General features: G+C 54.0%; 5 protein-coding genes across 5 annotated transcripts; 3 read left to right on the top strand and 2 right to left on the bottom strand.

Moving 5' to 3' along the window:
* Positions 1-1,207: 1,207 nt before the first annotated feature.
* On the bottom strand, positions 1,208-4,419 carry LOC100898763 (bridging integrator 3). Its single transcript, XM_003747321.2, has 5 exons — positions 4,307-4,419; positions 3,950-4,116; positions 3,418-3,711; positions 3,148-3,308; positions 1,208-1,972 (listed from the first exon to the last, which is right to left on the bottom strand). The coding sequence occupies exons 1-5, from the start codon at positions 4,312-4,314 to the stop codon at positions 1,823-1,825; spliced, it is 780 nt and encodes a 259-aa protein (XP_003747369.1). The 5' UTR covers positions 4,315-4,419; the 3' UTR covers positions 1,208-1,822.
* Positions 4,420-4,735: 316 nt separating this feature from the next.
* On the top strand, positions 4,736-6,323 carry LOC114827986 (DNA polymerase epsilon subunit 3 Chrac-14). The gene is made up of 4 exons (XM_029112577.1): positions 4,736-4,880; positions 4,973-5,212; positions 5,364-5,540; positions 6,238-6,323. The coding sequence occupies exons 2-4, from the start codon at positions 5,038-5,040 to the stop codon at positions 6,321-6,323; spliced, it is 438 nt and encodes a 145-aa protein (XP_028968410.1). The 5' UTR covers positions 4,736-4,880; positions 4,973-5,037.
* Positions 6,324-7,215: 892 nt separating this feature from the next.
* Positions 7,216-9,466, top strand: LOC100901891 (microtubule-associated serine/threonine-protein kinase 3). Its single transcript, XM_029112578.1, has 5 exons — positions 7,216-7,319; positions 7,405-7,639; positions 7,761-7,956; positions 8,151-9,094; positions 9,227-9,466. The coding sequence occupies exons 1-5, from the start codon at positions 7,216-7,218 to the stop codon at positions 9,464-9,466; spliced, it is 1,719 nt and encodes a 572-aa protein (XP_028968411.1).
* Positions 9,467-10,157: 691 nt separating this feature from the next.
* LOC108864790 (uncharacterized) lies at positions 10,158-11,494 on the top strand. Its single transcript, XM_018641003.1, has 4 exons — positions 10,158-10,378; positions 10,504-10,658; positions 10,749-11,040; positions 11,293-11,494. The coding sequence occupies exons 1-4, from the start codon at positions 10,158-10,160 to the stop codon at positions 11,492-11,494; spliced, it is 870 nt and encodes a 289-aa protein (XP_018496519.1).
* Positions 11,495-13,913: 2,419 nt separating this feature from the next.
* On the bottom strand, positions 13,914-27,183 carry LOC100902038 (uncharacterized). The gene is made up of 8 exons (XM_003747342.1): positions 26,605-27,183; positions 26,077-26,457; positions 23,621-23,657; positions 20,093-20,364; positions 15,888-16,094; positions 15,549-15,771; positions 15,255-15,375; positions 13,914-14,202 (listed from the first exon to the last, which is right to left on the bottom strand). The coding sequence occupies exons 1-8, from the start codon at positions 27,181-27,183 to the stop codon at positions 13,914-13,916; spliced, it is 2,109 nt and encodes a 702-aa protein (XP_003747390.1).
* Between the last annotated feature and the right edge of the window lie 312 nt (positions 27,184-27,495).

Genomic DNA, 27,495 nt, shown 5'->3' on the forward strand with positions numbered 1-27,495 from the left:
GAGGCGGTCGTGGCGGTTTGTTCAACAACGGGGCGCGTGCTTCTCGAAGTCCATACACGTGATTCCCTTCGCACGAGTTGACTTACCTTTGAAGTACGGTCACACGGTTCCTTCCTCCTTCGGCCGATCGGCGTGGAGTGCCGTGCTGATAACGTCGCGAGATCGCACAGCGGGCAATGTCCGAGAACTCCACAAACAACAGAGAGAGTCCCCCACACGTTGATTAGGAACAAAACCTTTTCCTCTTCTGTTATTGTAGTTTCGCAGGGTAGGGGTACGTTGGAGTCTACCGGACCGCAGCTCCCTCACTCGCCCCCGGGAACTGAAGCCCTTTCCACCAGATGTGGACCCTCGAGCCACGTCGAGACACGGCGGCGCGGTGGAGAGATCCCCGCAAACAGAGAATGACGCAACGGTTCGGGAATATCCTTGACGAAGGTCGGAGTGGACGTAATCTTGGTCAATGACTCACGAGCTGCGGGGGGATTATCTGCGGGCTTCGATTCTGCCGTTCCAGCCGCCATGTATCTACGACATGTTGGGACCGGACCCTGTCGAGAGCCATTGCCTTCACTCGAACCCACCAGACTCGAACGAATTCCTGCTTCTGCGCTCTCAAAAGTGTCGGTTCTTCGTCACGCACTCTCCCGACGAAGTTGCGCCGTGTTCGTAGTCGAAAATGCCAGCGGAACCCAAATCCCGGGGTGGGACGTCGCCGCACAGAAGTACTGCAAAGCGGCTGCTTCCCGGTATGGACATCGACGACGATGGATTGCTCGACTCAAGTAGTCACTTCGAATGACCGGACCTCGGGGCCGGAGCCGTTTCTCTTGTTCATCGAGACAATCCCGCTGGATTTCGAGCCAAGCAACGACGCCAGCGCGTCTCGCCAGCGGATTACGTCGAGTAGGCTGAAGGTGTTGTTGCCTGGGAGACCGTCGGAGGATCATGATCCTGCGCTAATCCGCTCGACCCTCCATTATGGTCAGGTACACTCAACAGCTCCCTAGGATTCCGGTTGAAGCCGATCTCAATCGGAGTGAATTCACCGCGAAATTGAGCGAGGATTCTCTCCCTTACGAATGTTGACACGCGGGTGATGGAGCCCGATCCGGTCCCCCGTCCATGCGACTATCAGAGCTCCTTGGCCAAAGAACGCCTCGTAGTGACTTCGCAGGATAGAAATTGAATAGACCGAGTTTACCGCAAGCGATCCGTTTATTTTCCGAAAACTTACACGAAATCCTGAGCCACAAAGGCGTTGGAATAAAACATGACACCCATAGAAAAATCGCTTGGCACCGCCGTGAGTCGATGATTTTTGGGGTAATCCGCGAGAATTTCGCTCGCTCTTGCGCAATCACATTCATAGTCTTATCCTCCATATAAATTGGGAGCTGCTCTCGAAATTAATCGAAAACGCGTCACGATTGTATAAAAACCATAAATAAAAGTCTCGCGAACGAGCGGGTTGAATTCTCTCGCTCGAAGCATAGACGACCTCCTCGCGCTGAGGTTCCGGGGGAACAGCTGTAGACATATAGAGCTGTTCCTGTATCCGAGAATTCATCACAACGAGCTTCTACAGAACTGAGGGATTCTCAAGGCTCCTGCACGATAATTCCGGAGATTGATCGTCGTCCATATGCCCTACTTGACTGTTTTAATGAACACATCATTGACGCGATATGTGAACAAATGAGTGAGAACGAAGAAAGCGTACTAGTCCCCTCAACTGCAATCCATGCGCCTTTTGACGAGCGTGCAGTGGTTCTGTTGAGATCCCCTATACATCAGATATTGGTATCATACACTGTGTTCATCACTCCGATCCGGCAACGATTGACAGAGCCTTGATGGCGTTGAGTTTGTCGCGGTGGTACAAGGAAATCTCAGCGTCGGTTCGGCAATTCTCGTTGAGGGACGGGAAGCATTTCTGCAGACGGGACGTCGCTTCGCCCCAATGCTTCGTCTGGAATCGAAACAAAAATAGTCAGAGGGGGACTTCTCTCCTCGTCAGACAGAAAAAGTGAAAAGTGATTTCGAAATATTGGCAGATCCCTCTGTGAATCCTCACGCGATCATCTCGCAAGCCCTTATCTCCGAGTTGAATTCGATATTCGACCTCGTCTTCTCCTATCGTAGCCCCGCCACCGTCAAGACGGAATCCTCCAGGGAAGCCCGAAGCGACAATCGATATTCCAATATTTACTCCATCAAATAGGCTTTTACCGTGAATCTGATCCATGTGCTAGAATGTCTGCCCGGGGAGCAGGAATGATGTTTTTGACTCCAGATCGAGTCCGGAGTTACAGTAAAGACACTCGCTTTTGAGCAAGTAGTCGCTTGAGCCTCCTGGACCCGCTACGCCTAATTGTTCGACGATCGATCCGGGGAATGCAGCCCCAAAAAGGATTTACAATCTATCCGAGCGATGAGATGAGGAGTTTCTTACGAGCTGCCGCGAGCGAATATACCTATTCCGACATTTCGCTTAAAGATTTTCTCGACAGGGTGGAGATCCGGGGAGCTTCCGGTACGCGGGGAGGAGCAAACGCTCGGCACAGGACCTAAGGGGTCTTTCGACGGAGCTCCCTCTCTATCTCGAGAAGTAACTTCTAAAGCAGTCCGATGGCTCGAAGAAGTTCTCGGTCAAAAACTTCCTTCCTCTCCCTCATCCCCGTGGCGGGAGAGAGCCAGGGATTGCGGAAATCGGCGGAGAGAGCCGCTCTGACAGCCGCTCATGATCGAAGCCCCAATTACCTCTCCATCTCCTGCCGACGAGCCACTAAGCGAATTTCCGCTTCTCGAGCAAGAATTTCTACCCCCGAAGTCGGTTAAGGCCTACTCGGCCGTTCATTCCCAACTAGACGTGATCGACATTAGGTCCGTAGGCCAAATGATATCAGGTCTGCTGTGTCGAGGTAGAGCAAAAAGCTCTGCGATGAATATCGGGGAAAAATGTGTTCGGAATGGCTCCGAGCTGCCTCCTCCTCGATGCACGACCAATTGGGCGTCTCGATAGTTTTCGACGATGGATTTCCGTTCGGAGAATCTCTCCGATTACGGGAGAGCGACGGAAGGAAATCAATGCGGGGATCATGCCTCGGTTCCGATGAATTCTCAAAATTAGGAATTTGAAATTACCTGGGAGATGATTAGCGCGTGCAGGCAGGGTTCCATGTACTCCACCCTGTGTTCATAAATGGCTGGCAATTCGGAACGCAGCAGAGCGTTCTGAGTCTCCAGCTCCAGGGTAGAGGTTTCGACCTGACGGCGGCACTCAGCGAGCTTGGCTATGTTGTTTCCTTGAAAGATACATGCAGGCTGATTTTAGCCGCGGATACCTCTCTCCTCGTGTTCGATACCGCGAACTCTGTCTCCGAAGCCGGGAATTGAGTTCGGATGTCTACTCACCGGTGGCTTCCTTGGTCTCGAGCTTGGCGACTTTTTGAACCAGTCGCTGATGCTCCTGAACGAGATGGTCCCTTTTCTTCAGGGCTACTTGAACGTCCGGGAATGTAGCTTGGTATCGTTTCAGAGGGTCAACCAGGCAGCGTCTCAAGGCAATTACGTGATCTTCGACGGCCTGATCCATTTCGGAAGCGTAGCATAACCATTCTTCTATAGTTCTCCGCAGGTCGTCATTCTCTTTACAAAAATCATCGTTCACCAGATCGGAGCATAATTTCTTCTCGGACTGGTACAGCGCTGGAAAGGGAAGAAGAGGCATCTGCGAGACTGTCTTTGGGGACCGAGCAGAGCCTGAATGGAGCCTTCCATGAGCTCTGAGCCACATAACAGATTAACGAATAGATGTGTTCGCACATATAACTGCGATTCAGCTGTTAAGAGTGGAGGGAGACCGCAGTGTTAAACATAGGTAAGTCATAAGAGTTTTCAATTTAGTTTCCTCTCTTTCGGATAGCTCTGAGACTTGAGCACTCACCCAGCATGATATCTTCGTATTTTTTGGCACTCTTGTGTAGTTTTTTGGAGTTTATCTCGAGTCGGTGGTACCGAGAGACTATGTCGTCGATTGAGTCTCCCCCTTCAGCATCGGGACTCGTCGGGGTATCTTTCCCGGGACGGCCTGAGAGCCGTTTGAGTGGGTTCCTACGAGAATACCGGGGAATGGATTACCTCCATGCCAAGTTCCGGTGGAAGAATACGCTTACCATCTATCTGACACCATATGGTTTGACTGACAAGTACCATCTCCGAGGACGACTTGTGATTCTCATGCATGAAGGTACGCGCACCCACGTGTAAATTCAAGCTCGAGCTCGGTGCGAAATCTACCCACCAATTCATCTAGGTTCCATTGAGGGGAGCCCGATCCGCGAAGATCAGGGAGGTGTAGGTGAGTGGCACCCTGCAATTGTTGAGTATATTCCTCGCTTCTACTGACAGCTGACAGCAGATTTCCTCTCCGTCGTCTGCTCTGTTTATGCTCGCAGATGTGGAGGAGCCTGTTGGCGAGGGTGAGCTCACCGCGACCCGACACCCGGAAGTCAAGATACCCGATTCTCCTGCTGCAACATAGAACAGGGTCGTATACGAAGGACTTCTCGCGAATCGGGTGCAGAAAATCACCGATGGAAGATGCGGAGTGCAGTAGAATTCTTTTCTTGAATCCGTTCTGATCTTAGAGAAGAGCTGGGTCGGCCTCAGCCCACCAACCGGGAGCAGCTCTCGCGGCGGTCGGCAGCAGCGCGTAAGCGCAGTAGCAGTCAGCAACACAGGTCGCTGCAGCACACTCAGTTTTTGCCGCTCGAAAATTTTCGTTCGAAAACGAAAACTTTTTCTTCGTCAGTCGCCTGATTTCCGAATCTCTTTGGAGTTGGGGTCCCCGACGAGAATAGACTCACACAGAGAAAGTAAGTGACATTGTGAAGTTGCGCTGGACGGTTCTTTCTGGCGCTCATGCAGAATTGTATTTTCTTCTTTCGGATTGACCATGAATCCTCAGATCCCGGATTTTCCGCCGGGAACGCCACTAGCCACTCGCATTCCACTGGAGTCTGTCCCTTGCAGATGGCAGAGCGTCCTGAAGATTTCAACCTCCCAGTCTCGGTGGTTGCGCGACTATTGAAGGAGTCTCTACCTGAAGGAGTAGCAGTTTCCAAAGAAGCAAGGGCTGCATTAGCGAAGGCTGCCGCGATTTTTGTCCTGTACACGACGTCTCTCTCCAATAACTTCGCCACAAAAAGTAGGTCGGACTCCCTCCATATTGCGGGAATCGAGCCCTTCGACGGCGATACGCGTATCGGTGATTCTAGATGCCGCAGCTGAGCGCGTGAAATTTCCGGAGTCGACCTGTGCCGGGCGAGACGATTCACTGCTCCCCTTCTCTCCATCAGGTAAACGGAAAACGGTCACGGGTCAGGACGTCATGGCGGCCATGGAAGACATGGAACTGTCGGAGTTTCTTCCCCAACTCCAGGAAGCTCTCGAAGCATTCCGAAAGGAAAAATCCGCTAAAAAAGATAAAAAGAAAGTCAAAGAAACTCCGGAAAGTACGGAGAAAGAAGCTGACGGTAATTAACTTTATGTTGGATTCAGCAAAGTCGTTGCAGCGGATTCCCAAATCGAATATGGCCTGTACACTTCTAGCACAAATATTGTCTTCGGACCCTGACTGTCATCGTCTGCCTGGCTCTCTCGATGTTTCTTATTCCTCGTCTCTGTTGTGATTTGTCAGTTTTCCTTTGACATCTTGTGAAATTCTCCGCAATAAAGCATGGGGGAGCGAGTATACATATGAATAAAAGTGATCGCGGAATTCCTCCAGCAATTGTAAAAATTGACTGAATCTTTATGAAGCTCGGTAGTTTTTCCGCCATGGGCGCTCATAATGGGCGCTCACACGAAACCGAAGCCTGCTCGCTCCATACCGAAGGATGGAGTCTACAGTCTCTTTGCTAGAAGCCAGGCCTGATGCCGAGATCGTGGGCTCGGGTTCAGGCGCGGAACACTCCGATTCATGGGAGCCCTCCCTCCTGGATGGCTCCTCACGTCTGCCGTCTCCGGGCGCGAGCCGAATCCCGCGGAACCCACCCCCCTTCCCAATTGGCCGAGCTCGATAGGAAGCAAAGTTGGGAAACTCCAAGTCGTATTGCGATGCTTCGCGATGAGCACAGGAAGCTTTACTCCACTAACCGAATGCATGGCCTAAAATCGATATCGAATGCTTGTCCCCAAGTCTAACCCATCGACTAATCGATTGATTCGCAGACGACGCAAAAGACGACGTCGAAATGGTCGAGGAGCCGGTGAGCGACGCTGACATCGCGCCAGAAGATCGTCCCCAAGAAGGCTGACGGACTCTAGCGCCGCTCCGACGTCAGGGATCGTCGGGTTTTGAGGTTTCCGGAATAATATAGGGGGCTTACTCAGAGCGAATCTCGATTAAATGCTGACGGAAGGGGTACGCCAGCCTCTATACTCACGGGCGCAGCCCTCGAATCGGCCCGGTAATACCATCCAGAGTTGACCACTGCCATTTCTATTCTAATAAAAATTAAAATGAATATCGTTGTATTGATCGCCCGACTCCTTGCTCACCCTCCGCGGGAACACGATGCGAAGTTCGGATAGTCCCATCAGCTTACCGAAATATTTTGATTTGGAGGAACAACGACGATGCCGGCATGGAGACTTTCCAAGCCGAACTCCCAGGTGACATTCTCATCAATTCCTGGGAAATCTGGATCCTATAACTCTCTCTCTCTCCAAATCTCTGTCACGCAGTCGATTTCACTATCGAGGGTTGGGGGTATAAGCAATAAGCTCTAAGCTTTGAATTGTGAAGGAGTTCTGAGTCATTTTCCGAGGGAGCTCTAGAGGTATTGAAAGTAGCATTAATAATTCTGGCTTGCAGATGGCGAAGTTGCAGAGAACATCGGAACTGCAAACATTGACTTCGATAAAGGTGCTGTCCATATATTTGCGCATATCCTCATAAGGTGTCCCTTGAGGAAGACGACGATCCCCTTTTTCCTTCCAGACCCCCTCAACAGCCGCTTTTTGACTGGTTACCAATCGGTGGGTTCGACTGCTGGACCGTCATTACTCAACTACAGTGGTCCCAGGGATCAACCAACCGTTCGGAAATTCAACCCGTTCATCGCGGATCGTCGAAAGCGTGAGTGATCCCTTGCGCTGTAGCTCGACAAGATTGAAGTGAATGGATAAGAATCTTCTCTCACCTGGATGAACACGAAAGCTCACAATTATATCTTAGAACTGGATGGTTTCAAACGAAAGAACAAACAAAGAAAGTTTTGGTTCAAGCGAGTGTCGAAGAGAGAAACAAGGTGAAAATTTTGCGACGCCCCTTTCGATTTGTGGGTATCCAGTCGACCATGAATCTTTCTGGCTGGAACACTCTGGCATTCATAGGGCTCTCGTGGTCATGCGGAAAGAACTTTCCACTTTGATGAAGACAACTAAGCGAATCCGTGTGACGCGTTTCCCCCAAGACCATTACTGTTGTGAGGAAATCAGTCTGGTGATCTACGACTTCTTGCGGAAAATTGAGTCTCGCACACTTTCATATGAGCACGTTCGAGAAAATCTCGAGAATGTTTTCTACATTCAGGATTACTTCGAGACCAGCGTCCCGCACTCGGCAACGGTGAGTAGGTAGCATCGTGTGATTGCTCTCAATCCTGATCGGTTTGTCCTGGGGTACCTCCCACTCCCCGTCAGGTTCCAAGCGTATCAACAAAGTGAGAGAATCAGCGTACCGTTTGCAGTACATGGCTCTGATGATTGCGGAGTTGCTCACAATAGTCGAGGAAGTCGCCAACCTGCTGGAAGAGGCCGCTGGCGCAAACCTGACGCGCTGGTCATGGGTGAGGCAAGAGCTCAAAGTGAGGGACAAAGTGGAGCCGTTGGATCCCCAAAACATGATCCCTCTCATGAAGAACTTCCAGCAGGAGAAACTCCTCGGTTTGTGGCGTTTTCGACTCTTCAAGACAGCGATATCGATAGATGGGAAAACGCACACCCTCAAGCACCATCATAAGGGCCTCTCAAAATCGGCGCTCTCCAGGAGAGTGGGCTTCTGGCTTGGGGCTCGAGGTTCGCCGCTCGCGGACAGCGAACGATTCGATCAAGTCTCAATCGAGGCCAATCAATTCCAGGTGCCGGTGGATTCGGAGCCGTCTACAAGGCAATCTTCGGTAAAACGGTCTGCTGCACGGTGAAGCTCGTGCCGATCTCGAAATTCAAGCAGGAAAAACATGCGTGTGTTGATAAAGTGACCGCCAGCGTGATATGCCATCCGTTTGTGGTGAAATATTACTCGACGTTCACGACTGCTCAGGCATACGTCACCGTAATGGAGTACATCCGCGGAGTGGATCTCCATAAAGTGGTCAAGGCGGAAGGCGGTCTGGACGAAGCCAGTTCCCGTCTGATCCTCTTCCAGCTCGGCGAAGCAATTCTGCACATGCACAGCCGGGGCTTCATCCACAGGGACGTGAAACCCTCAAACATGATGATCATGCCGGGATGTAGGATCAAGTTGATCGATTTCGACACGGTAAAGATATCTCTGGCGAATTTTGTGCAGCGAATGTCGCAGTTCTACTTCGAGAGATCTGCTCACGAGTTCCGAGATAAGGAGACGGCGGGAACCGTGCCCTTTCTTGCCCCCGAGGTTTTAAGAGCTCATCCGTACGGAAGAGCTATCGATTGGTGGGCCGCGGGAGTCACCGCGTTCAATGTCGTGTTCGCTAGAGTTCCGTTTCGAGGAGAGAAGAAGAGCAAGGAATTCAAGGATCTAGTGGCCAACGCCCCGATACCGTACCCGGGAGAGAGGCCGATCTCGCCGGAGATGAGACAGTTCATGGAGGATTGCCTCGTCCGGAAAGCCTCGCATCGGATATGCTCAACCAATGAGCGGGAGTTCCGGGATCACCCGCTATTCGTGGAACTTGATTTCGCGGGGTTGTACGCAGGGACGCATCACCACGAGCTGGAATCCATCACCGCCGAGTTGGAGTTCGTTGACGATCGGTGGTCGCCCCCGGGCGTCAAAGCGAAAGAAGATCAGAGGGTCACGATCGAAGTCAACGAACTCACGGTGAGTCGAGCTCCCGAGGCCATCCGCGCGAATGCTACGATTCGACTGTGGATATCCGAGAGCACTACAAAGTTCCCGCTGTGGTTACAGCGCTCTGCTCCTGGACTCATTGTGGCACCTATTCCATTTCAGGACACGGAAAACCAATGCGCCCTGTTCACCTATGTCTCACCAGCCTTCCAGAATTGTATAAGGAAAGCCGGCCGTCGAGGCGGTCTGAGTCAGAGAGATCGAGATGCTCTGGAGACAGATCCCGGGGAATCCCCATTCGATGCCGTAGCGCTCGATCCGGGTTACCGCTTCGAAAAATATACTCTCGAGCAGAATACACGACGGAATCTTAGACAGCGGAGAAGACGTAGGAGAGAATGATGGCTCTTGGTCCCATATTGTGGTTGTTGATAAAACTTTGTGTTTTTGCATGGATCTGACAATGGAGCCGGAGCCTCGATTCATAGGTACTTTAGAGATCTGCAATCGTCTGTGCGGTGATTGACCGAGAAGGACACAAGTCGCTCATGCTGTGAACACAATGAGACGATATGGGGCGTCTCTCATCCAGTCAGTCATTCTGGCGGTGTCAATACTCTGCCTGTCGGGGAACCTACCATCGTCAAGATTGGGACTCATTTGCTCGTCCCGGGATGCAGGAGCAGCATAGATCACAATCATCAACAGCCTGGGACTCCGGCGCGGCGGAGCAACGCGGGCTCGAACAGCTGACTCGCTGAGTCTTTGACGGGAAGACATCTGTCCTGTTGATGAAGGGGTTGGGCTCAGACATGATGTGTATCTCCAAACTCACATGACGTTCGGATCTCAGAGTTGTGCCAGCCATCCTCCTGTCCTCTTGGGAACCTTCACCGAAAAACGCAGCTCCCGACCTCGGAAGCCTCGAGGAATCACGCTTGCCCCCGTAAGAGAACAGCTTCGTCCCCAGAAAATTACGCGCTCGATACTATGCGTTCCCTTCAGTGGGCTGTTCCGAAAACTTCCAACCCGAAAACCTCCCGAATTTTCGTGCTTCAGGTAGCATAGTGTTCCGCTTTTCATAATTGGTGGAATGGCAGAAGCGTTCAACGGTTTCGAGGCTCGAGTCGACAGAGCTATCACAGACCTCGAAGACGCTCTCTTAGGGATCACCGATGAAGACATCCGAGAAGTGCTGAGGCTCAAGAATTTCGAGCTCCTGGATGAGACGAGGTTCCGGGAATTCAAGGATCAAGTAAAAGACACCTTACTAGACCGTTTGATAGAGAACGGTCGTCAACAGCCAGCCGACAAGTGAGTAGCCCTCCTAAGCACTTCTTACGAGTCTAGTTATGGGATGGAGCTGCCGATAATGGTCGAAGAGAATGATCTGAGCTGAGAGGAATCATTCTTCGACACCATGCCTCTACCCTCTACAGGATGGAGGTCGCCTCTCAGTCCACGAGCGAGAGCGCGGATTTCGACATCACATGCTCGTCGTATATGAAAATCGGACCCGGACATCGTGGACCTGATGGAGCGACCGATAGCGATATCGATAGGCTGATGGCTCTCGCCAACGTCTCAAGCGAAGGTGAGCAAGTTCACGGATGAGAAGTTGCGAATCCCCTCGATAGGTTGAAGGCGGTATTCTTTCTCACAACCTTGTTCGTTCGATCCCCAGATTCCCAGGATTTCGGTAACTTCAGCCTCGGAGACGGGGGACGTGAGCTGGCGGACCGTCTGACGTCCGAGAACGATTTCTTGAGAGCCAACCCCGAGTTCGCACAGTCAACTTTCTGTCGGAGATCGTCTCCTCATTCCCCTAACTCAAGAGCTCACAGGCGTCGAGCGAATTCGGTCAGCTCCGACTTCGGTAGGAACGATCCTCAAGCATCCCAGTACTGCAAGAAGAGGAAAGCATTCGAGGATTTCGTGCGGCACGAATGCAAAACCCAGATGGACTTGATCACCGGGTGAGGGATTCTCGATCTCTTCAACTATTGATAGTATTCAGTAATTTCCTCCTCTCCGAAGTATCCAAGTCTCCGGGTGACAAAATCGGAATGTTTCGGATTTTTGGAAAAATTCGAGCTCCTGCTAGTGTGTCGTGAATGAGTTTGCGAGCAGGAGGACATAAGAGGCTGTTCCCCCCTCGTCGAACAAGACGCCGGAATATCTCCATCGAGACACCAAATGGCCGAAAACTAATGGAGAGCTAATTTCAGACCAAATCAAAGTGTTTGGGTTCCCACCAGACCGAAATGCTCTCCACAAGTGCGTTACTACCAATACAAGAAGATTTGGGACAAGTTTCCTATTCCTGGAGAAAAGCCGCGACGAGAACTACGTTGGGCGATAAGGAACCAGCTGGCCAAGAAAGAAGAGCCTCAGAAACAATCTTGGTGGCCGGAGGTCAAGTCGCCATAGCTCACTATGTGCTGAGGGCCGACAAAGTCATTCACATGCATGAAAATTCCCTCGGATGTGCAGACGCGAGCGGCGTTTCGCAGCTGCGCATCGTGTTTAGACCAATTCCCATCAAAGCATACTCAAGATTAGGGCTCTGCGTCTCTAGATCGTAATACTCGACGACTTTTCGGTCCTTATACTCAATCACTTTTAGACCGAAAGACGCGATCAATATCATACAGCAAAATGACTGAGGCCATCCCGAGATTGACTCAAGACGATGGGTCCTCTCTCAAAAAAGTCGAAGTTGAAGGACTTGAGGAATATCGCGGAAGTGCCTCCTCTAGGAATTATATTCTACAAATCGTACAACGTTTCGTATATCTGTGATAGATCATGAGACGAGAATCAATCATTTCATGAACCTGACTATTCTGATTGAGAAATAAATTGACATCACTCACCACTAATTCTGCCCCATCTACTCCTGTGCGCAATAAATTCGATATCAGTGTCTGATAGACGCACATTGAAAGCTTGGTTGTATCACCTGATTCGTGCAATAGGAGGTGATATAATCGACTTTCCCTAGATTTTCTGAGAATTCAATTATATCACATTTCCGGACTTTCGATATTCGGAAATTCTTCCAGAATTTATTAGATGTACATTCGTCATCCACTGGGGTTTTCTGCGTTTTCCGTGATCGAATATCGGGAGCTTGACGAAGGTTCCCGAAAGGAAACTCTGCGTTCGCCGGATTCCTACCGCAGCCCCAGGAGCCGACGCTTTCAGCATCCGTCACGAAGCTTGGGGGATCGGGAAAGTCGTGAATGCTTGGATTTTGCCCGACTGTCCCGACTCCGAGCGGCCGCTCTAGGGGTAAATCATTGTACCAAGTCTTTTCATGTGTAATGTCTAATGATTCCGACCCAATCCCATTTTGCCTGGGTACGATATAGGAGTCATTCTCGGTAAAATTTCTCAAGCACGGGCACTTCGGAGGTGTTACCTTATTTTTTCATTAGGTCTCCGAGATGATATAGTCGAGATTTGATGACCTCGAAATGATTCAATTCGAAGCGATTCGTGGTAATATCATCGAGTTCACTTTACTTCGCGAGGGGAAGATATAAGCGAGTCGGAAAAGCCAGGGGCCATGAAATCCAGTGTGATAAAATCGAGCTTGTAGTGCATCTGTCTGGACAGAGAGTGGCTGGACTGTGGTCGGCTTCGCTGACCCCACTGTGCCATCAATTGCATCCTGGAAAATTTCGGGTGAATCTATTCAAAAGTCCTCGATTGATTTTCATTTCTTGTTACATTTATTTAGGCAGCTGCTGATTTTTGTTGAAGTTCTGATCGATCACTCCTTGAAACGATCGTTGTTTCCTTTATTAAGTGGGATTTATTCACCCACTCTTGAATATTTCCGAATGTATCTTAGAGTTTGTTCCATATGTACACGATATGATACAGGAATGTACAGCGAAAATCACAATAGGATCACCTGTCAATGCGCGATATCACTATTCGGAATCAGAGATAGATGGGTATGTAATAAGATCGATAAGTAGATAGCGTGCTCTTTCGCTTGCTGGCTCGCTCACCCCGTGTTAAGATAAGTATGTAGAACGTGCTGTTTTCATGGGAGATTTCGCTGTTTCTCCCTGCACGAAGCCTACGGAAACATCTTCGAAAACCGGGATCCGTCCGTCTCAACTCCTAGATACAATACGAGGTCAACCGATCGCACCGGTTCGGATGTGTATTTGTGTCGCATTTACCAAATGAAGATAAAGATCCGGTGTATCTCTCCTCTCATATATGAATATGTATTAACAACATGGCGGACTTCCAGTCTCGATTCTAGCCCTGCTTTTCTCCCCGATGCCCCTCATCGCTGTCCGATGCATTCACGGTATCAATATTCTTGTGATATAGCGGCTCTGAAAACTTCTTCCAAGTTCATCATTCTCCAGAATCGTACATTGGATATTCTTCCCCTCCGCCTCCGATTCTCGATTTCCACGGTTTCTCCGCTCTGCCAGGCCTTGGATCCACTGACAGACGTCCACGAATTCGCAGGGTATCGCGGAGACGAGACGTTTCATTCGAGACCGAAGGTCTATTCTTTCGAGGTCTCGTCCCCGGTTGACTTTCTTCGTGTCACTGAGTCCGAATGCTCAGGATCTCGATATCCGTTCCCGGAGTTTCTCGCAGGGAGCTGGGGCCAGATCCAGTGACCAGAAATCTCGTGGTCTGCACGAAAGCAGCAAAACAAAACGTTTAACGTCGTGAAAAAGCAACGAATACGCGATCAGCTTACTAGGCGCGACAGGTATGCGTTCATGAGGAATATCTCGATAGCGCGACCTTACTTAAAACGTTGTGGCTGTATCGCTTTCCAGGATTTAGTTAGAGAGCTATCACAGGATTAGGTCGGCGGCGGCGCTTGAGGTGGAGTTGAAGGTCCCGCTTGAACTGTCTCCTGGCCACGAGACAGAGCCTGACTGAGGAGCCGCTTCGATTCCTCGTCCCAGCGAATGGCGCGAACGTTAGCCAAATGAGGATAATATTTGGAGAACGCGTCCGACTCCATCGATTTGTCGACGTTGAAAACGATTTGGTTCGAAATTTCGTCGCCAATCGTCCTCAGGAAGACGCCGACGTCTGTAAGACCCGTTGACGCAATCAGTTCGTCGAGATGAGCGCAGGTCAACGTTCTGTGAGAGAAAAATGATTTCATGTTATTCATTTTAGATTCCGTTAGGTAAGAAGTCCGAGAAGGGGCCCCAGCTCTGATCCGTATGAGCTTCGAGCAGATCCGATGGGTTATTCTGATGCTTCTCCATCCCAACATGCACACTGGATCGCATTTGAAAAACGTCGACGCTATCGATAGGCTCCGTCAATTCCTGGAAACTTCCGTCTCCGTTCCCTTGATCGGCCCGAATGAGAGCGCCGAGAAGGAGGAAAACGGATCAATCCCGCGTACTTGTCGAGCTTCGCAGTGTTTCAAGCGAACCGTCTGCGAGTCCTCGTAGGTCCAAGTCCGGCAATCGGTTGAAAAATTCACATCCCGTCAATTCGCTTCATTTTACCGTCGCAGAGCCCCATCCCGTTTGTTCGAGCGTCTGCGGCAAAACGTTTCTCACGGTGGAAGGAACAACTTCCTCCTCATCACCAATGAGAGACTGCAGACTGCTTCCAAGGATCAACTCAGAAGCAAAGTATGCATCAACGCCGCATCTCTCGAATCTACCGGCGAGTGTTCTTGACCTCCCCTCCTACACGGGAAGACCGGACGTGAATTCCGACGGATGCGTCACGAGCGTAGGACATTCTTCGGAGGTATCACAATCCGCTCGAGGAGTGTTGTCGAGCAATGAAGTGGAAACGATCTCCCTCCGAATCGTTGGGAGAAATAAGAGTTTCCACAAGATTTGGGAACCGCGATAAGATCTCCCAAATCGACCGCCCATCGATACGCCATGGGAACCGCGAGACACAAAGCCACTCAGTGGACGTGAGGCGGGATGATCACCGAACAAGGCTCATACCCCGGGATTCCATGAGAATATGTGAGGGTAGTACAAGATAATCAAGCATATGATTCACTCCGACGGGTTCGCAGATTCTCCGAATCGAAACATTTTCCGCAACCCATTGTGCGCCGAACAAGTCGCTTTGGAAGAGGGCGAGTGGAGGGAACGCTTGAAGAGGTCGTTTCTCCGAGGGGTTCTTCCACAGATGAGCATGGAGCTGAAGTACTTACTGCAGAGAGCCGTCATCCAAATGTCGCAGAACCCTGAAGGTTCGGATCGCGATCTCCGGGACGAGAGAAAAGTCGGGAGCGCCTTGAAGAACATCGAAACCCGCCTCGGCATGACAACGATCTGAAAATGACGGGAATTCGTTCATCTGTTGTCTGAACTGCCCCACGGCAGCTCGATCCCTTTGCGGGAGAGGGAGAATCGTTCTGCTTGGAGTCGTGCGAATCCCCACCCAAAATCAAGATCTCCATCTCTCATCACGGAGGATCTTCGGAAAAGTGTTGCGTCCCACTCACCAATACAAGTGGCGTTTCCGAAAAATGTCCAAGGTCGTCGCTTCGACGGAATATTGTTGTCTATAGCGCCCTGCTCGTCAACGAACGAGTTGTCTTCGCAAAACTCCTCGAGTAATTGTTTGATAATTTTGAAGTCGAGCATTCCCGCAATATTCGCAGAAGTCTCGCCCGAATACGTCTTGGCGTTCGCCTCTGCTCCGAACGACAGCAGCAATCTGACCACCTGAGGAGGTATGAAAAATTTAGGGATACTCATTCACCGAAGTTAATACACCAGATGACTCGTCGGGGGAGGGAGAACAAGAAACTCCCTTCGAAAAATATAATCGGTCCCCTTACCTCGGTGTGGCCCTTAGCAGCAGCTTCGTGAATCGGCCGTAGTCCAGTCACGGTTTCCGATTCTGTGTGGGCACCTTTCTCCAGCAGAACTCTAGCGATGGTCACGAAACCGTTCGCAGCTGCTTCGTGGAGAGCCGTTGTATTACTCCGACCCTTCTGATTGATGTCTACCTCGCCGCAGCGTTCCAGACAGAAATTTACCATTTCCTGGAAGAAGAATTTCAGATCAGACTTCTCGGATTCCAGCGAGCTTGGGAGCAGGGAGCACCCCTCTAGAGAAATATTATCTCTGGGAGTCAGCATCCGAGATGTGACTGCGGGAGGTTAGAAAATCGTCTGCTTCTCCAGCTACGAATTCGAGCTTATTCTTGCGGCCGTATGTTACGCAATCACTTATGTGTTCATCGGGGCATATCAAGCAATTATCATGAAGAGAAAGAAAACACCGAATTCCATGAGGGGAAAAAACTCGAAATCCGAAATCATTCGCATGTTCAACAATTTGGATGATCGTATACAGATGCTCCTCCCATCTTCGCGATCTGAGTGGAATTTCCGAGGCATTGTGAGAGACGTCGCGTATTTTCCGAGAGCTACGCCGAGGATATAAGTTGCGCTGCTTTCCGAAGTTTTTCGCTCCCCCGGTCACTCAGTTGGTCGTTTGGTGGCCATCCAAAGAATGTGCCCTTGCCACCGCCGGTCGTCGTCGGTTGTTCATTCTGTTAGCTTTTTCCCCCTACGAAACTGTGCCTCGAACCCCAGCAGCAGAGAAAGCGAACGGCTGCTATGGAACGAAGGCCGTGTCAAGTGTGGTCATCGCGGGAGTCCCGAGGGGGTAGCTGCTCGGCTGTTCCCCCGGCTGTCTGCTCGCCCCCGTTCAGGAGGGAGCTCTCTCCTCCCCAGCCAGCCTGTCTGCTCCGTCCCCTCCCCTCCTCCGGCCGGCGTTTCCTGCCTCCCCTCCCCCGTGTCGCGCCACCGCTTGCTTCGTTTTTTTCTCTCCTCTTGCCGCCTTCGGGGCTCAGTCAGACAGGAGTCGTACACTCGGACGCTCTACGACGCCCTGCTGCCCTTGACAGCTCGCTCGCTCGCTCCCCCTCCCTCGTTCCCGTGTTGGCTGAATGGCTGACTGGATGGGGAGTTGGAGCGCCGTCGCCCGAGTCCCCCGTCCCGCGCTCCTGAGCTGGCCCGCGGGCCGCCCGAGCGCAAGCCGACTGACTCTCTTTTACGACGAGGACGGCGGCGATCGCTCCTCTTCTCCACCGAACCACTTGACAAAGCCGCCGCCGCTGCCGTAGCGAACGAGCGGTTGGTCTGTCGGTCGGTCTGCTCGCTGGTCCCTCTGCCGCTCTCGACTCGCCCCCCTCGTCGTCGCTGTCTCGTACCCGCCTCGACTCGGCTTCTCCACACACACACACCCACACTCACTCACTCGCCCAACCAACCAACCCACCAACCACCCACACACATACACAGAGACCCACATAGTACTCAGCCGTCGACTATCACGTTGGCGGCGGCGGCGGCTGCCATCACCGCTACTTTCCCCCGCCATCACCACTTTCCTCAACCATCGCCACCACACCGTTACCTCCGAAGTCGTCGTCGTCGCCGCCGCCGCCGCCGCTCCGATGATCAGCCTCGGAGGCAAGCCGGGGGCAGACGAGCGGGAAGGAGTAGCGACGGAGGATCGTTTCTCCGTTTTCGGGAGGGGAGAGGGGAAGCGGGGGCCGGGGCCTAGCAAACGGGTGAGTCGCACCGGGAAAGAATGGAGGAGTGGCCGCAAAGGGATCGATGCGATTTATCAGCCACCTGTGGGATGGCTCTTTCCGCTTCTTCGGCTCACTGTCAGTAGAGCACCACGGCGCGAACGGGAAGGGTAGAATGGGTTAGTTGGGAGCGCGACTAGACGACGAGCGCCTTAACGACGCCACCGAAGACGACGGAGCTTCGGGAGGGCGGGGAGAAGGGAATAGGGGGCGGGGGCGAAGCCCGCCCACGGCGACGAGGACGACGACGACAAGGGCTGACGAGTTAAGATGGCCAAGGAAGAGAACAAGAAAAGAACGACCACCGTCGCTGCTGCCAACCCGCTCCCGAACCGTCCGTCCGCTTCCTCGCTCGACAGCCCCAGGACCGAGCGCACTGGCAGGGTGGAGCGACACAAAAAAAAGACGAGTGAGGAAAGAAGAAGCCGCCCGCTTGGCACCGACCAACGTCTGCTCTTTATTAGCGCCCTTCCTCTCTCGCGCTTTCTCTGTTGGTGGAAGGAAAGCGAGTGGCAGCGGGGACCTGGTCGTCGAAGCAGAAGGCCGACGGCTGGACCGTTGGGAAGGACGACGTCGGGCAAACACGGCGGCGAGCATAAACGGCCCAGACCTTCTCCCGGTGTTATCGCCACCTCTGTCGTCGGTGCCGCTGCGAAGACGGCCGGCGGCATCACTGTCACCATCATGAAGTCGTGGCAGCTCCCCCTCTTCTAGTTCGCTGCTCGTTGAGCAACACTCGCAGCACGGAAACGACAATGCGGACAACCGGATGGGTGACGAAGCGGACGACCGAGCCGACGAACAGTCGACAACCCGCCGGAACGGAACGTGAGAGACGACCAAAAAAAATCACGGAAACCCACCCGGACCGAAGGATCGAGAATTCATGGAATTGAATCGTAAGCCCACTCCGGGCCACGTCAAGAGCCGACGACGACGTCGGTCGCGGAGTGTGAGGCTTGCGACCGAACGCGATCGGAAACTTTGCCGAGAGAGTCCGAAACGGGACTCCGGTCCCCCCGGGACGGAATCTCTTTGTTTCATGCCGAGGTCCTACCTCGACAAAAATTATAGCCGCAGCGCCGCAGGCAGCGATCACACGCAGCGCTCTCCGGTATAATGCCAGGCTCTACGTAGCGAACCCGTTCTGAGGGACACCAGCGGTAGTTTCGGGTTCGCAGCCCGGACGGGAGGGGCGGAACGGGGATCGGCTCAGACAACACCACACAGCTCCGGTCCCACCGTCCCCGAATAGACGAAGTCCGGGACGAGAGCCCCTCGCCTGGACCTGGACCCTCGGTCCGCAGCTCGGCTGTCATTCTGGCTCGTTGGTCGAGTGGCCGACGAGCAGTCACTCCCTACGGAGTTCCTCTTTATTGGAAGTCAATGCATCTATCTTGCTGGGCGGCTTTACTCACCACCAGCAGCAGCAGCACGACCAACGACGCCGCCGGTTGTGCCCTCCCTAAGCCGCTGTTCTGTTGACTCTCCGCCCCATCTTTTACTCAGCGGCTCGTTTTTCGCCCCCGATCCTTCTCGGTCAACGAGCGTCCCTGTCGCCTACGCGAACGGTTGAAGTTCCTTTCGGGCGGGAGGAAGAGGCTCGGACTTTGGCCATGAGCAGCAGCCGTGGCAGCGGGAGCAACGGCAGCGGTGGTAACTCATGAGGAGGCGAGCGTCGGCAGCGGGAGCATGCAACCAAGTCGACAGGAGACCGGCTACAAAAGATCGTAGCGTGCATCGGTCGACCTCGAACGGCCAGTGTGTGGAAACGGCGATCGATGCTTTTGTCGGACCGTCTGCAGGACTGCCCCGCAGACCTCGCAGATGCGCAGACGTTCACGCAGAGGTTTCGGCCACCGCAAAGTGAACAGAAGAAAGAACCGCCGCTGGGCGTTCGCATACGCCTACGCTCGCAAGGCCGCAACGGGGAGCTGGACGCTGCGCGTGGGTTTAGCGGGCAGGGGAAAAGACGAATGGAACTTCGGGCAGGTCGTTGTTGTCGATGTAACTGGTGGAGAGCCTCAGAAGCGGCGCCATTGATCGCGCTAATCGCAGATGTTGTCGACGTTGTTGTTGCACTCGGTGCTCAACGTCGCTCGAAGTGCAAAGATGTGGGAGGGATTTTCCACGATCGGAATTTCGGCATGCTTTCCTTCCACGACAGCGTCGTTCGGAGCCATTTCCGCAATCGGACGAGTACTTATACGTATTTTACTTTCCGTAGCTCTTTCCAGTGTCGGACGATTCATGATTCCTCCTGAATCCTAATTCTCTTCCTGTCTGGCCTTCCGACCGCTCAGCTGTTCGAAACTACTCCGGTCGCTATGGTACGTCTCTCAGATATTTTTTTCGAAAAACGAAAAGCAGTTGGATACCTGATTCCGGGATAGCAATGAATAAATTGTAATCGGTCAAGATCGATTCTGGGTGACTTACGAGATTTCCGGTCCGAGCGGCTCGATGCAACAGAGACTCTTGTTGCTCCTGATCGCTCACAGCTGATGACGCGAGGCTCGCGATCGTGGGTGACGTCGACATCGAGGTGCCGACCAGGGCCGAAGCTGCCGAGGCTTCGTCCCATTTCTGGAGGACTTGTACCAAGCGTTTCTTCGGTTTCAGAACAGCAGATGACGTTCCGCATGTATCAACGCAAGTTTCCGGTGAGGCGAGACGGCGTTTCTTCGGATGTAGACTATACTTGAATTCAACTGGAAAGACAGCAGAAAATCGGGATCAGGCATCTCGCCATCGGAATATCGATTTCCCCCTGAGAATTTTACGACCAGGTAAGTACCATACTTTCGGGATCTTCATTCCCATGTACCACTCGAAATTCAATTAGGTCTCCATTTACCGGACTAGGGTGGATCTCGAAGCAATATTCATCAAACGTTTAGAGAACGCCCCGGAGTTGACGTGATCTGCGCACATCCCAGCATATTACCCCACTCCCTGCATTCTGTCGGCTCTCGTCTTTTTCCCAGCGGCCGCTCTCGGTGTGCACCCGAAAACGCAGCTGGTCGTCTGTTCGCGTGTTGACCCCATGCGTCCCCATCCTGTTGCCGTCTCCCTTCCACAGCTTCTTATCCTTCCCCTAGCGCCTGACATTCCTCCCGTTCCGAGCGAGCTGTGTGACTCCTTGTTTGCATCACAGACGGCCTCAATAAAGCTTCCGCGCGAGAGCCCACATCGGTTCGCTGCTTCCAGACTGAGGAAACGAGTGAGTCGAAGAGCGTGCGGCAGGAGGAGGGAGCGAGCGGACGGGCGGCGGGGAAGCAAGCGGACGATAACCGTCTGGACGGCCATCCCGGCCGGCTGCTGCGTCCGAGCGCTGAGAGAGCACGTCCTTGACTGGGTAGCACCTTGCCCGCTCCGTTTGTCATTCTTTACCAGCCCGCTGCGGATGCGGCGAATAACAACGGCCCGTCGTTGCTGTCGCCATCGCGTAAATTGCGTTGACGCCCCGAATTTCGCATTCTGAGCGGTGCTCGCCAGTGTGAGCCGCGCATGACCACGTCAACTTCGGTCGAGGTCAACGAGACTGGGACTCGTGTTAACGAGGACACCGGAGGCAGTTGTCGGCAACAACAATTGTTGTTGTTGTTGCTGTCACCGACAGTGCGTCGCACCTGGCCGCTCCCCGATCCCGTTCGTTCGTTTGTTCGTTCGGCGAGTCGCTGTAATTTTTTTTTCTGTTTCCCACTCTCGCTTTGAGCAAGTCGCGCGTGCTCAACCTGACCTCCGGCCTCCTGCTGTTTCGGGCACTCTCCCACCGAATCCCTCGGCGGGCGAGCCCATGCCTGTGACCGGGGTCGTTCTCCGGTCCTACAGTCCCCACATGGGCAGTGAAATTCCCTCTGACAGCGGCCGTCGCCACCGCCCTGACCGACTAAGACGACCGGCCGAACGACCGACCGACCGACCGAAAAACCAACAAGACCACCGCCCGAACGACCGATCGGCCAACGAACGAAACGGCCGACGAAATCCAGGGGATCAGGGTAGAGGACGAGCGTGAGAGAGTACGGCTGGCTCTGCGGACGGACGGACGGACGAACGAGTGACTGTGTGAGCTGCTGTGTGGTCTTAATCGGGCCTGAGTGAACTGCTGAGCCATAAGCCCTCGTCTGCCACCGCGGCTGCAGGCTGGCCCGTCGACCGACCGACCCACCCGACTGCCTGCCCGTGCGTCCGCCGAGGGCCCGCTCGGTTCGTTCCTACCCACCTCGTCCCTTATTGCGCCTCACTGGCACGCCTCTTGCCCGCAGGGCCGACGTACTATCTCGTCCGCCTGTCGGCTAACGCTACTCCGTCGTTGCCTTTTCCACGTTCCGTTCTGCCCTGTCCGTGGCTCTTACTACCGGAACCTTCGCGTACTCCGTAAGCCAGCGCGGCTGTCGGTCTGCCCTCCTGCCCGCTTTGGTGGCGACGGCGGCGGCGACGGCGGCTAACTGGCTGAATGGTTCAGCGCTTTCTGGTTGTACGATCGATGGTTCCAATTGCTTCTAAGCTACATCATCCGTTCGAGTGAGCTCCCACCGTCTACGCGGACGGCCGTCAGCGGAGTTTTTGTCGTCCGGAGTTCCGTCTCGTCCGCCGGATTCGCGAGCGGATTATAATTATTGTCCTCGACCAGTCGGTTACTCATCGTTTCTCGAAAGCGACGGGGAAGGATGAAGAAGAGGAATCGGAATTCCGCGGTCATATGATTCATGCCTGAATTCCGGTTTCATGGTATCCGGGGTATATTCGGGGATTCGGAGCCGAGGGGGAGCAAACAAAAAATCGAAACGCGCTCTAACGAGAGTCATCGACGTCGAGGTAGGAACGCCAGGCCGCGAATGAGGGGAGCAACGGAGCGATGCCGCTACTTAATCGCCCATCTGCCATCACTGGTGCCGCTGATGCCCTTGACGCTCCGGTGGAACCGCTGTTGATGCTTAGCCATGGCCATGGAGACGACCCTGGTGATGATGATAGTAGACGACGATGTCTCTGTAGACGTCACGTGGGTGAGGCTGCGTCGTTTTGCCTACGAAGGCAGTGGCTGTAATGTCGTCATCTTGTGGCGCACTTAGCTTCCTGACCGCGGTCATTTCGGTCGACGACCGTGAGCAGCATTTCCTGTGTTTTTTTCTCTCTGCGGCGAGGAAGGACGAATCGACAAGGACTCGACCGCGCTCACGGCCGTCCTGCGTTTGGCTCCTACGCTGAACCCGGATGTGCCCCAGCCGACTCTTCGGAGCGCCTTCAGTTCTGGCTCGGGGTCGAAAATTATCCTAATCGACTCGAAGGACTCTTTCGACGCAGGGACGCAGCAGGAGTCGCTGCTCATTTCCCCCGAACGATTTTAAGGCGACAATGAATATACGCCGACGGGCGTCATGAACAATAAGGCCGAACCTCCTCAAGGTCTCGCGTCACTGCCGCCGCTCATCCAGCCGATGACACTTGAGAATATTTTTTCCGATTTTTTTTTAAGAATGTTCCCCGCTCGATCATTATCGCTCGCTCAAGCCACATTATTTACGTGTCAGCCCCAGCCCCTCCCCGCGTCACTTTCCATCGTGTGAATGCACCCTTGAATGAGGCGGAAAAAAATTCTACGGTCGGAACGGCGATCGGAATCAGCCGTCGGGACGTACCGCGTTTTTTCGCTCTGCCGCACGATTCCAGCGCGGCGGAGTTTATTCAAGCGTGGGCCCGAAGCGGTCGTCACGAAAACAACAGCGGCATCGATTGTACGCAATGCGTAGCGCTCAAATCCCAAGTCCAACATACTCTGAACGGAACGGCCGACAAGTAAACAACGTTCATCCTATTCCACCCTGAACGTCCCTCGTGTTTGCCTGAATCGGTTCTTCCGCCTTATCTATCTTCGCGGTTTTTGATTCGGACCTCTTCTCCCGGCCTCCCCTCCCTTCCCATCTCGCGGTGCTGCAGGTAATCGAAGAGTGCACCTACCTTTGACAGCGTCATCTTTGACGGCGGGACCGTTTGGCTGTAAAGAGAAAGAGTGAGGCGTCAGTTACTGGCTCTGCGTGAGTGAGTGAGCCAGCGAGTAAGTGAGTGACTGAGAGGCTCCCTTTTCAACCGTCCAACGCCAGCAGTCATTCTCCGAGTCGTTTTCCCCGCTCCATTTTAGTAGCAGTGCCGGTGACGTCGTCTACGTCTTCGTCCACAACGTCGGCGACGTTGCCCCTGTCGTGCAAAGCTCGAGCCCCCCCCCCCTCCCACTGAAAGCTCTCTGCGGCTGCAGCCAATAGCGGACGGAGACGACGACGGATCCACCTACGGGCCGCCGGCTGTTGTGAGAGTCCGTCGGACGGACAGCAAGCTGGCGGGAAGAAGTGCGAAGCGGCGAGAGCCGTCAGGGGGAGTCAAAGGAAGGAGCCTGACTGAGCGGCGGCGGCGACGACCGAGAGACGGACGGACAGAGAAAGCAGCCGAACAGCCACTTTTAGCTCTCTTCTTGTCCGTTGCCGTCCGTTTCCGCCCTCGAGGCGTCTCCACGTCGGTCGTCCCCTCGACGGGGATCGGAGCCACCCATGCGTTCGCTCACGCCCTCGTTCGTCCTTTAGCCAAGCTTTCGGTCGCCAAGTCAACTAGCCACCCGGCCGAACGGGCGGACGGACGGACGACCGACCAGTCAGGCAGACTGCCGTCAACGCTAACCGACGTCAACTCAGCCCCACCAGCGAGTTAGCCGGCCGGCCTGCCTGCTGTCCGCTCCTGGCAGACTGGCTCGCCCCATCTCCCCCCCACCGGCCGCCCAGACGACCGACCGCGCCTTCGGCGCTGCCGAACGACCAAAGCCGTCCGTCCCTCCTTTCATCCTTCAAAAGAGAGACGCTTTCTTCTTTCTGCGTCGTCGTCGTCCTTTTCTTCTTAGCAGCCTTCTATGAAGAGTTCGCACCCCGGGCTCGTTTGCGTCCCCTTCGTGCGCTCGCTCGTTCGCCCGTCTGTCCGCACGTCAGCCCGACACCGCGCAGCGACGCGGTTGGGCAGGCGAACGGAGGAACGGCCTGTTCATCCGCATTCCGCGGGAGCACAACCACCAACGCTGCTTGGGCCGCCGCCACTATGGTAATTTGGCACGGAACCCCCCCCCAACCATGCCCTCCATTTGGTGAGCTGCTGCGGCCGCTATTGCCATCGTCCCGACCCCCCCCATCCCGTCCCCAGACCGTCGTCTTTTTGGTGGCTCGCTTGTATTGGCCTGTCCCGCCCTCGAGCGCACGGCAAGGATCCTGGCCTTCCTGCTGCTGCCGTCGCCGCCGCTCTGCTCCTGGTTGCCGTCGTTCGCTGCTACCAGTGCCTCCGCCAAAACTCCAAATATATCATGGCGGCGGCGGCAGCGGCGCGCACTCGCAACCGGCCCGCAGCCAGACCACCCGCGCGCCCGCCCGAGCGAGCGACCGACAGAGCGGCTGCCTTCCTGCCGACTCCATAAAAAAAAGGCGCGATGAGTCAGCTGTGCGAGGCTCTTTCCTTTTCGCCGCCGAGGCTTGCTTGCATGCCTGCCTGTTCCCGTCTCGTCCCCGTTCCCGCCCGTTTCGTCCGACCAGTAAAGCCACCGAGCAGCCGGAGAAGCACCCATTGCGCTCCGACTATCCTCCGACATCGCAGCAGCAGCGGCAGTTCCCCGTCGGCCGCGTTCCCCGCCGCCGCCGCCAGCTCTGCTTGTGCCGCTGGCTGGTGTTCGCTGTGTTACTTGGCCCGTTGCGCCCCCGCAAACCGGTCTTTCTTTTTCCCGCTCCGCTCACTCCCGCTTTTCGTCGGTGAACGTCGGCAGCCGTCGGCGAACATACGGGGCAGCGGGGACGGCCGAGGAAGGAATAGCGGAGCGAGCGCGTAAGAAGCAGCGCGGGAGGAAGGAGAACGAAATCGACAAACCGCCGAGACACTTGAGGTTCGTTGCGTTGCTTGCGTTCGTTTTCATCCCTCCCATTCTCTCCCCTCCCCCTCCTCCCCCGGCCCCATACTCAGGAACTCGCCCCCCATCCCGCGCCCCTCCCGCGCAGCACCTTCGCCTTTAGCCGCCTGTTTACTAGTCGGTCGCTCCGTCTGTCCATCCATCTGTTTCTATTCGCTACCGCTCTCCGGGTATCGGTCGGTATGTCTTTCTCTTTTTTCTCTCGGCTGCCTCCTTGGCTCCGGCTCAAACCAAACACTCGTCACCGAGAAAGACGAGGACGACAGGCGCAACGGGTGGGGGAATTCGAAAGCAGGGAGCGAACGAGGGAGCCAGGAACCGTCCGATGTCTCGATCGAGGTCTCAAAACAATGGGGAGATATTCCTCGGAACGCTATCTTTTCCTCCCGATTCGCATGTCGGGATTGCGGCCAGGACCGCACGCTCGTCAGCGCCTGGCGAACGAAAATTACATTCTATTAAAATTCAGCGCGGCGTTGCTCACCGTTGTTGTCGAAGTGTTGTCGTCCGGTTTACTAAGCGCTTCGATGTTGAAGGGCGTCTTCTTGGGCTTTACAACATCGTCCTTCCAAGGTTGGAATGTTTTCTCGGTCTTGATGCTCGTTAGCGGAGCTTTCGGCTGCAAAAGCTGCTGCTGTTGTTGTTGATGTTGTTGGGGTGGATTCTGTATTAGTTGGTGCTGTTGTTGTTGCTGCTGCTGCTCTTTCTGACACTGTTGCTCTTGCTGTACAATTTGTGCCTGTTGGTTTAGATTTTGGTGTTGCTGCTCTTGCTGGGTGAGATTCGGGGGCTGCTGTTGTCCATTACTGCTCTGCTGTTGTTGGTGCTGTTGCTGGTTCGTCGGGATCTGGGTGTTCGTCGTCGCCTGGAAGTTGACTCTTCATCAGGACTCGGAAACATTCGAATTATTAATTATTCGTCCCGATCCGAGGGGAGTCATAGAATGAAAACCAAAGCGAACCGAATGTCCCGTCTCTGAAATTAATTGATGAATTGTTCGCTCCGAACTCACCTCGTCACTGCGGGAACTCGCGTCGAAACCCCTCGCGGTCCACATGGACGCGTCGAAAGCGGGGAATACGGGGGGCGCGGGACCGAACTGGGGCCCCTGACTTGCGAAAGCGTGTTGCAGACTCTGGGCTCGGAACATCGCCACGGGATCCATGAGCGCCGCGTGACAGGAGAACATCAACGCCGCTAGTTGCTTTTGCTTTTCGAGGAACGCGGAACTTTGCGGCGGCAGAGCCAATGGAGGACTTTTGCTCTCGGCAAATCCTTTGAGGCTAGACGGCAACGACGACGACAACGAAGACGAAGACGACGATTCGGACGACGGGATGACAGGGCTTGCAGCCCCACCGCCACAGCCCCCCATAATGCTTGGACACCATTCGGAGAAAGCTCTACTCGACAGCATCGAAGCGGCCGCTAGAGCTGCTCGTTGCTGGTCGAATAAATCTCTGGCGAGTGGAGGGGTTTTTGACGATAAGTCCAAGGGGAACGTCGAAGCGCTTTCCGTCGGCCGGGCTGGGGACCGGGTCACTCCGGCGTTTCCCAAATCGGCAAACGGCGATGCGAACGAATAGTACATGTCTCCCTCGATGATGGGCTCCTAGCGTCGACCGGTCGGCAGGTCAAACCACCGAAGACAACCACAACAGGTTGCCACTCACGTCGACGCGGTCAGCTCAGTCTCGCAAATGCTTGATCACCTGGAAAGAGCGGGAAATCAATCAATCAATCAGTCAATGGGTGAATCAATATCTCGAGGGGTCAATTGTCCGACCGATGGATCGCATTACATCCAAATCGAGTCTTCCCGAGAAAATGCCCATGCTTCAGAACAGAGACCTCGTCGAGAGTAAAGAATCACCGAATGCTCGGACTCCTGAACGGGGGAAGA

Source organism: Galendromus occidentalis, unplaced genomic scaffold (assembly GCF_000255335.2).
Source record: "Galendromus occidentalis unplaced genomic scaffold, Mocc_1.1 scf7180000077516, whole genome shotgun sequence".
Taxonomy (NCBI): Eukaryota; Metazoa; Arthropoda; class Arachnida; order Mesostigmata; family Phytoseiidae; genus Galendromus; species Galendromus occidentalis.

Coding starts and splice junctions, on each gene's coding strand:
- LOC108864790 (XM_018641003.1), top strand. CDS start 10,158: ATGGCAGAAGCGTTCAACGGTTTCGAGGCTCGAGTCGACAGAGCTATC. Junction 10,379..10,503: donor CGTCAACAGCCAGCCGACAA/GTGAGTAGCCCT, acceptor TACCCTCTACAG/GATGGAGGTCGCCTCTCAGT. Junction 11,041..11,292: donor CAGATGGACTTGATCACCGG/GTGAGGGATTCT, acceptor AGCTAATTTCAG/ACCAAATCAAAGTGTTTGGG.
- LOC114827986 (XM_029112577.1), top strand. CDS start 5,038: ATGGCAGAGCGTCCTGAAGATTTCAACCTCCCAGTCTCGGTGGTTGCG. Junction 5,213..5,363: donor CAATAACTTCGCCACAAAAA/GTAGGTCGGACT, acceptor TCTCTCCATCAG/GTAAACGGAAAACGGTCACG. Junction 5,541..6,237: donor TACGGAGAAAGAAGCTGACG/GTAATTAACTTT, acceptor ATTGATTCGCAG/ACGACGCAAAAGACGACGTC.
- LOC100901891 (XM_029112578.1), top strand. CDS start 7,216: ATGAACACGAAAGCTCACAATTATATCTTAGAACTGGATGGTTTCAAA. Junction 7,320..7,404: donor GTGTCGAAGAGAGAAACAAG/GTGAAAATTTTG, acceptor TGGCATTCATAG/GGCTCTCGTGGTCATGCGGA. Junction 9,095..9,226: donor TCGAAGTCAACGAACTCACG/GTGAGTCGAGCT, acceptor ATTCCATTTCAG/GACACGGAAAACCAATGCGC.
- LOC100898763 (XM_003747321.2), bottom strand. Junction 3,309..3,417: donor CGAGACCAAGGAAGCCACCG/GTGAGTAGACAT, acceptor GTATCTTTCAAG/GAAACAACATAGCCAAGCTC. Junction 1,973..3,147: donor ACGCGCTAATCATCTCCCAG/GTAATTTCAAAT, acceptor TTTCGATTCCAG/ACGAAGCATTGGGGCGAAGC.
- LOC100902038 (XM_003747342.1), bottom strand. CDS start 27,183: ATGTACTATTCGTTCGCATCGCCGTTTGCCGATTTGGGAAACGCCGGA. Junction 23,658..26,076: donor ACAACACTTCGACAACAACG/GTGAGCAACGCC, acceptor TTCTCTTTACAG/CCAAACGGTCCCGCCGTCAA. Junction 20,365..23,620: donor CAAAGATGACGCTGTCAAAG/GTAGGTGCACTC, acceptor CTGTCTTTCCAG/TTGAATTCAAGTATAGTCTA.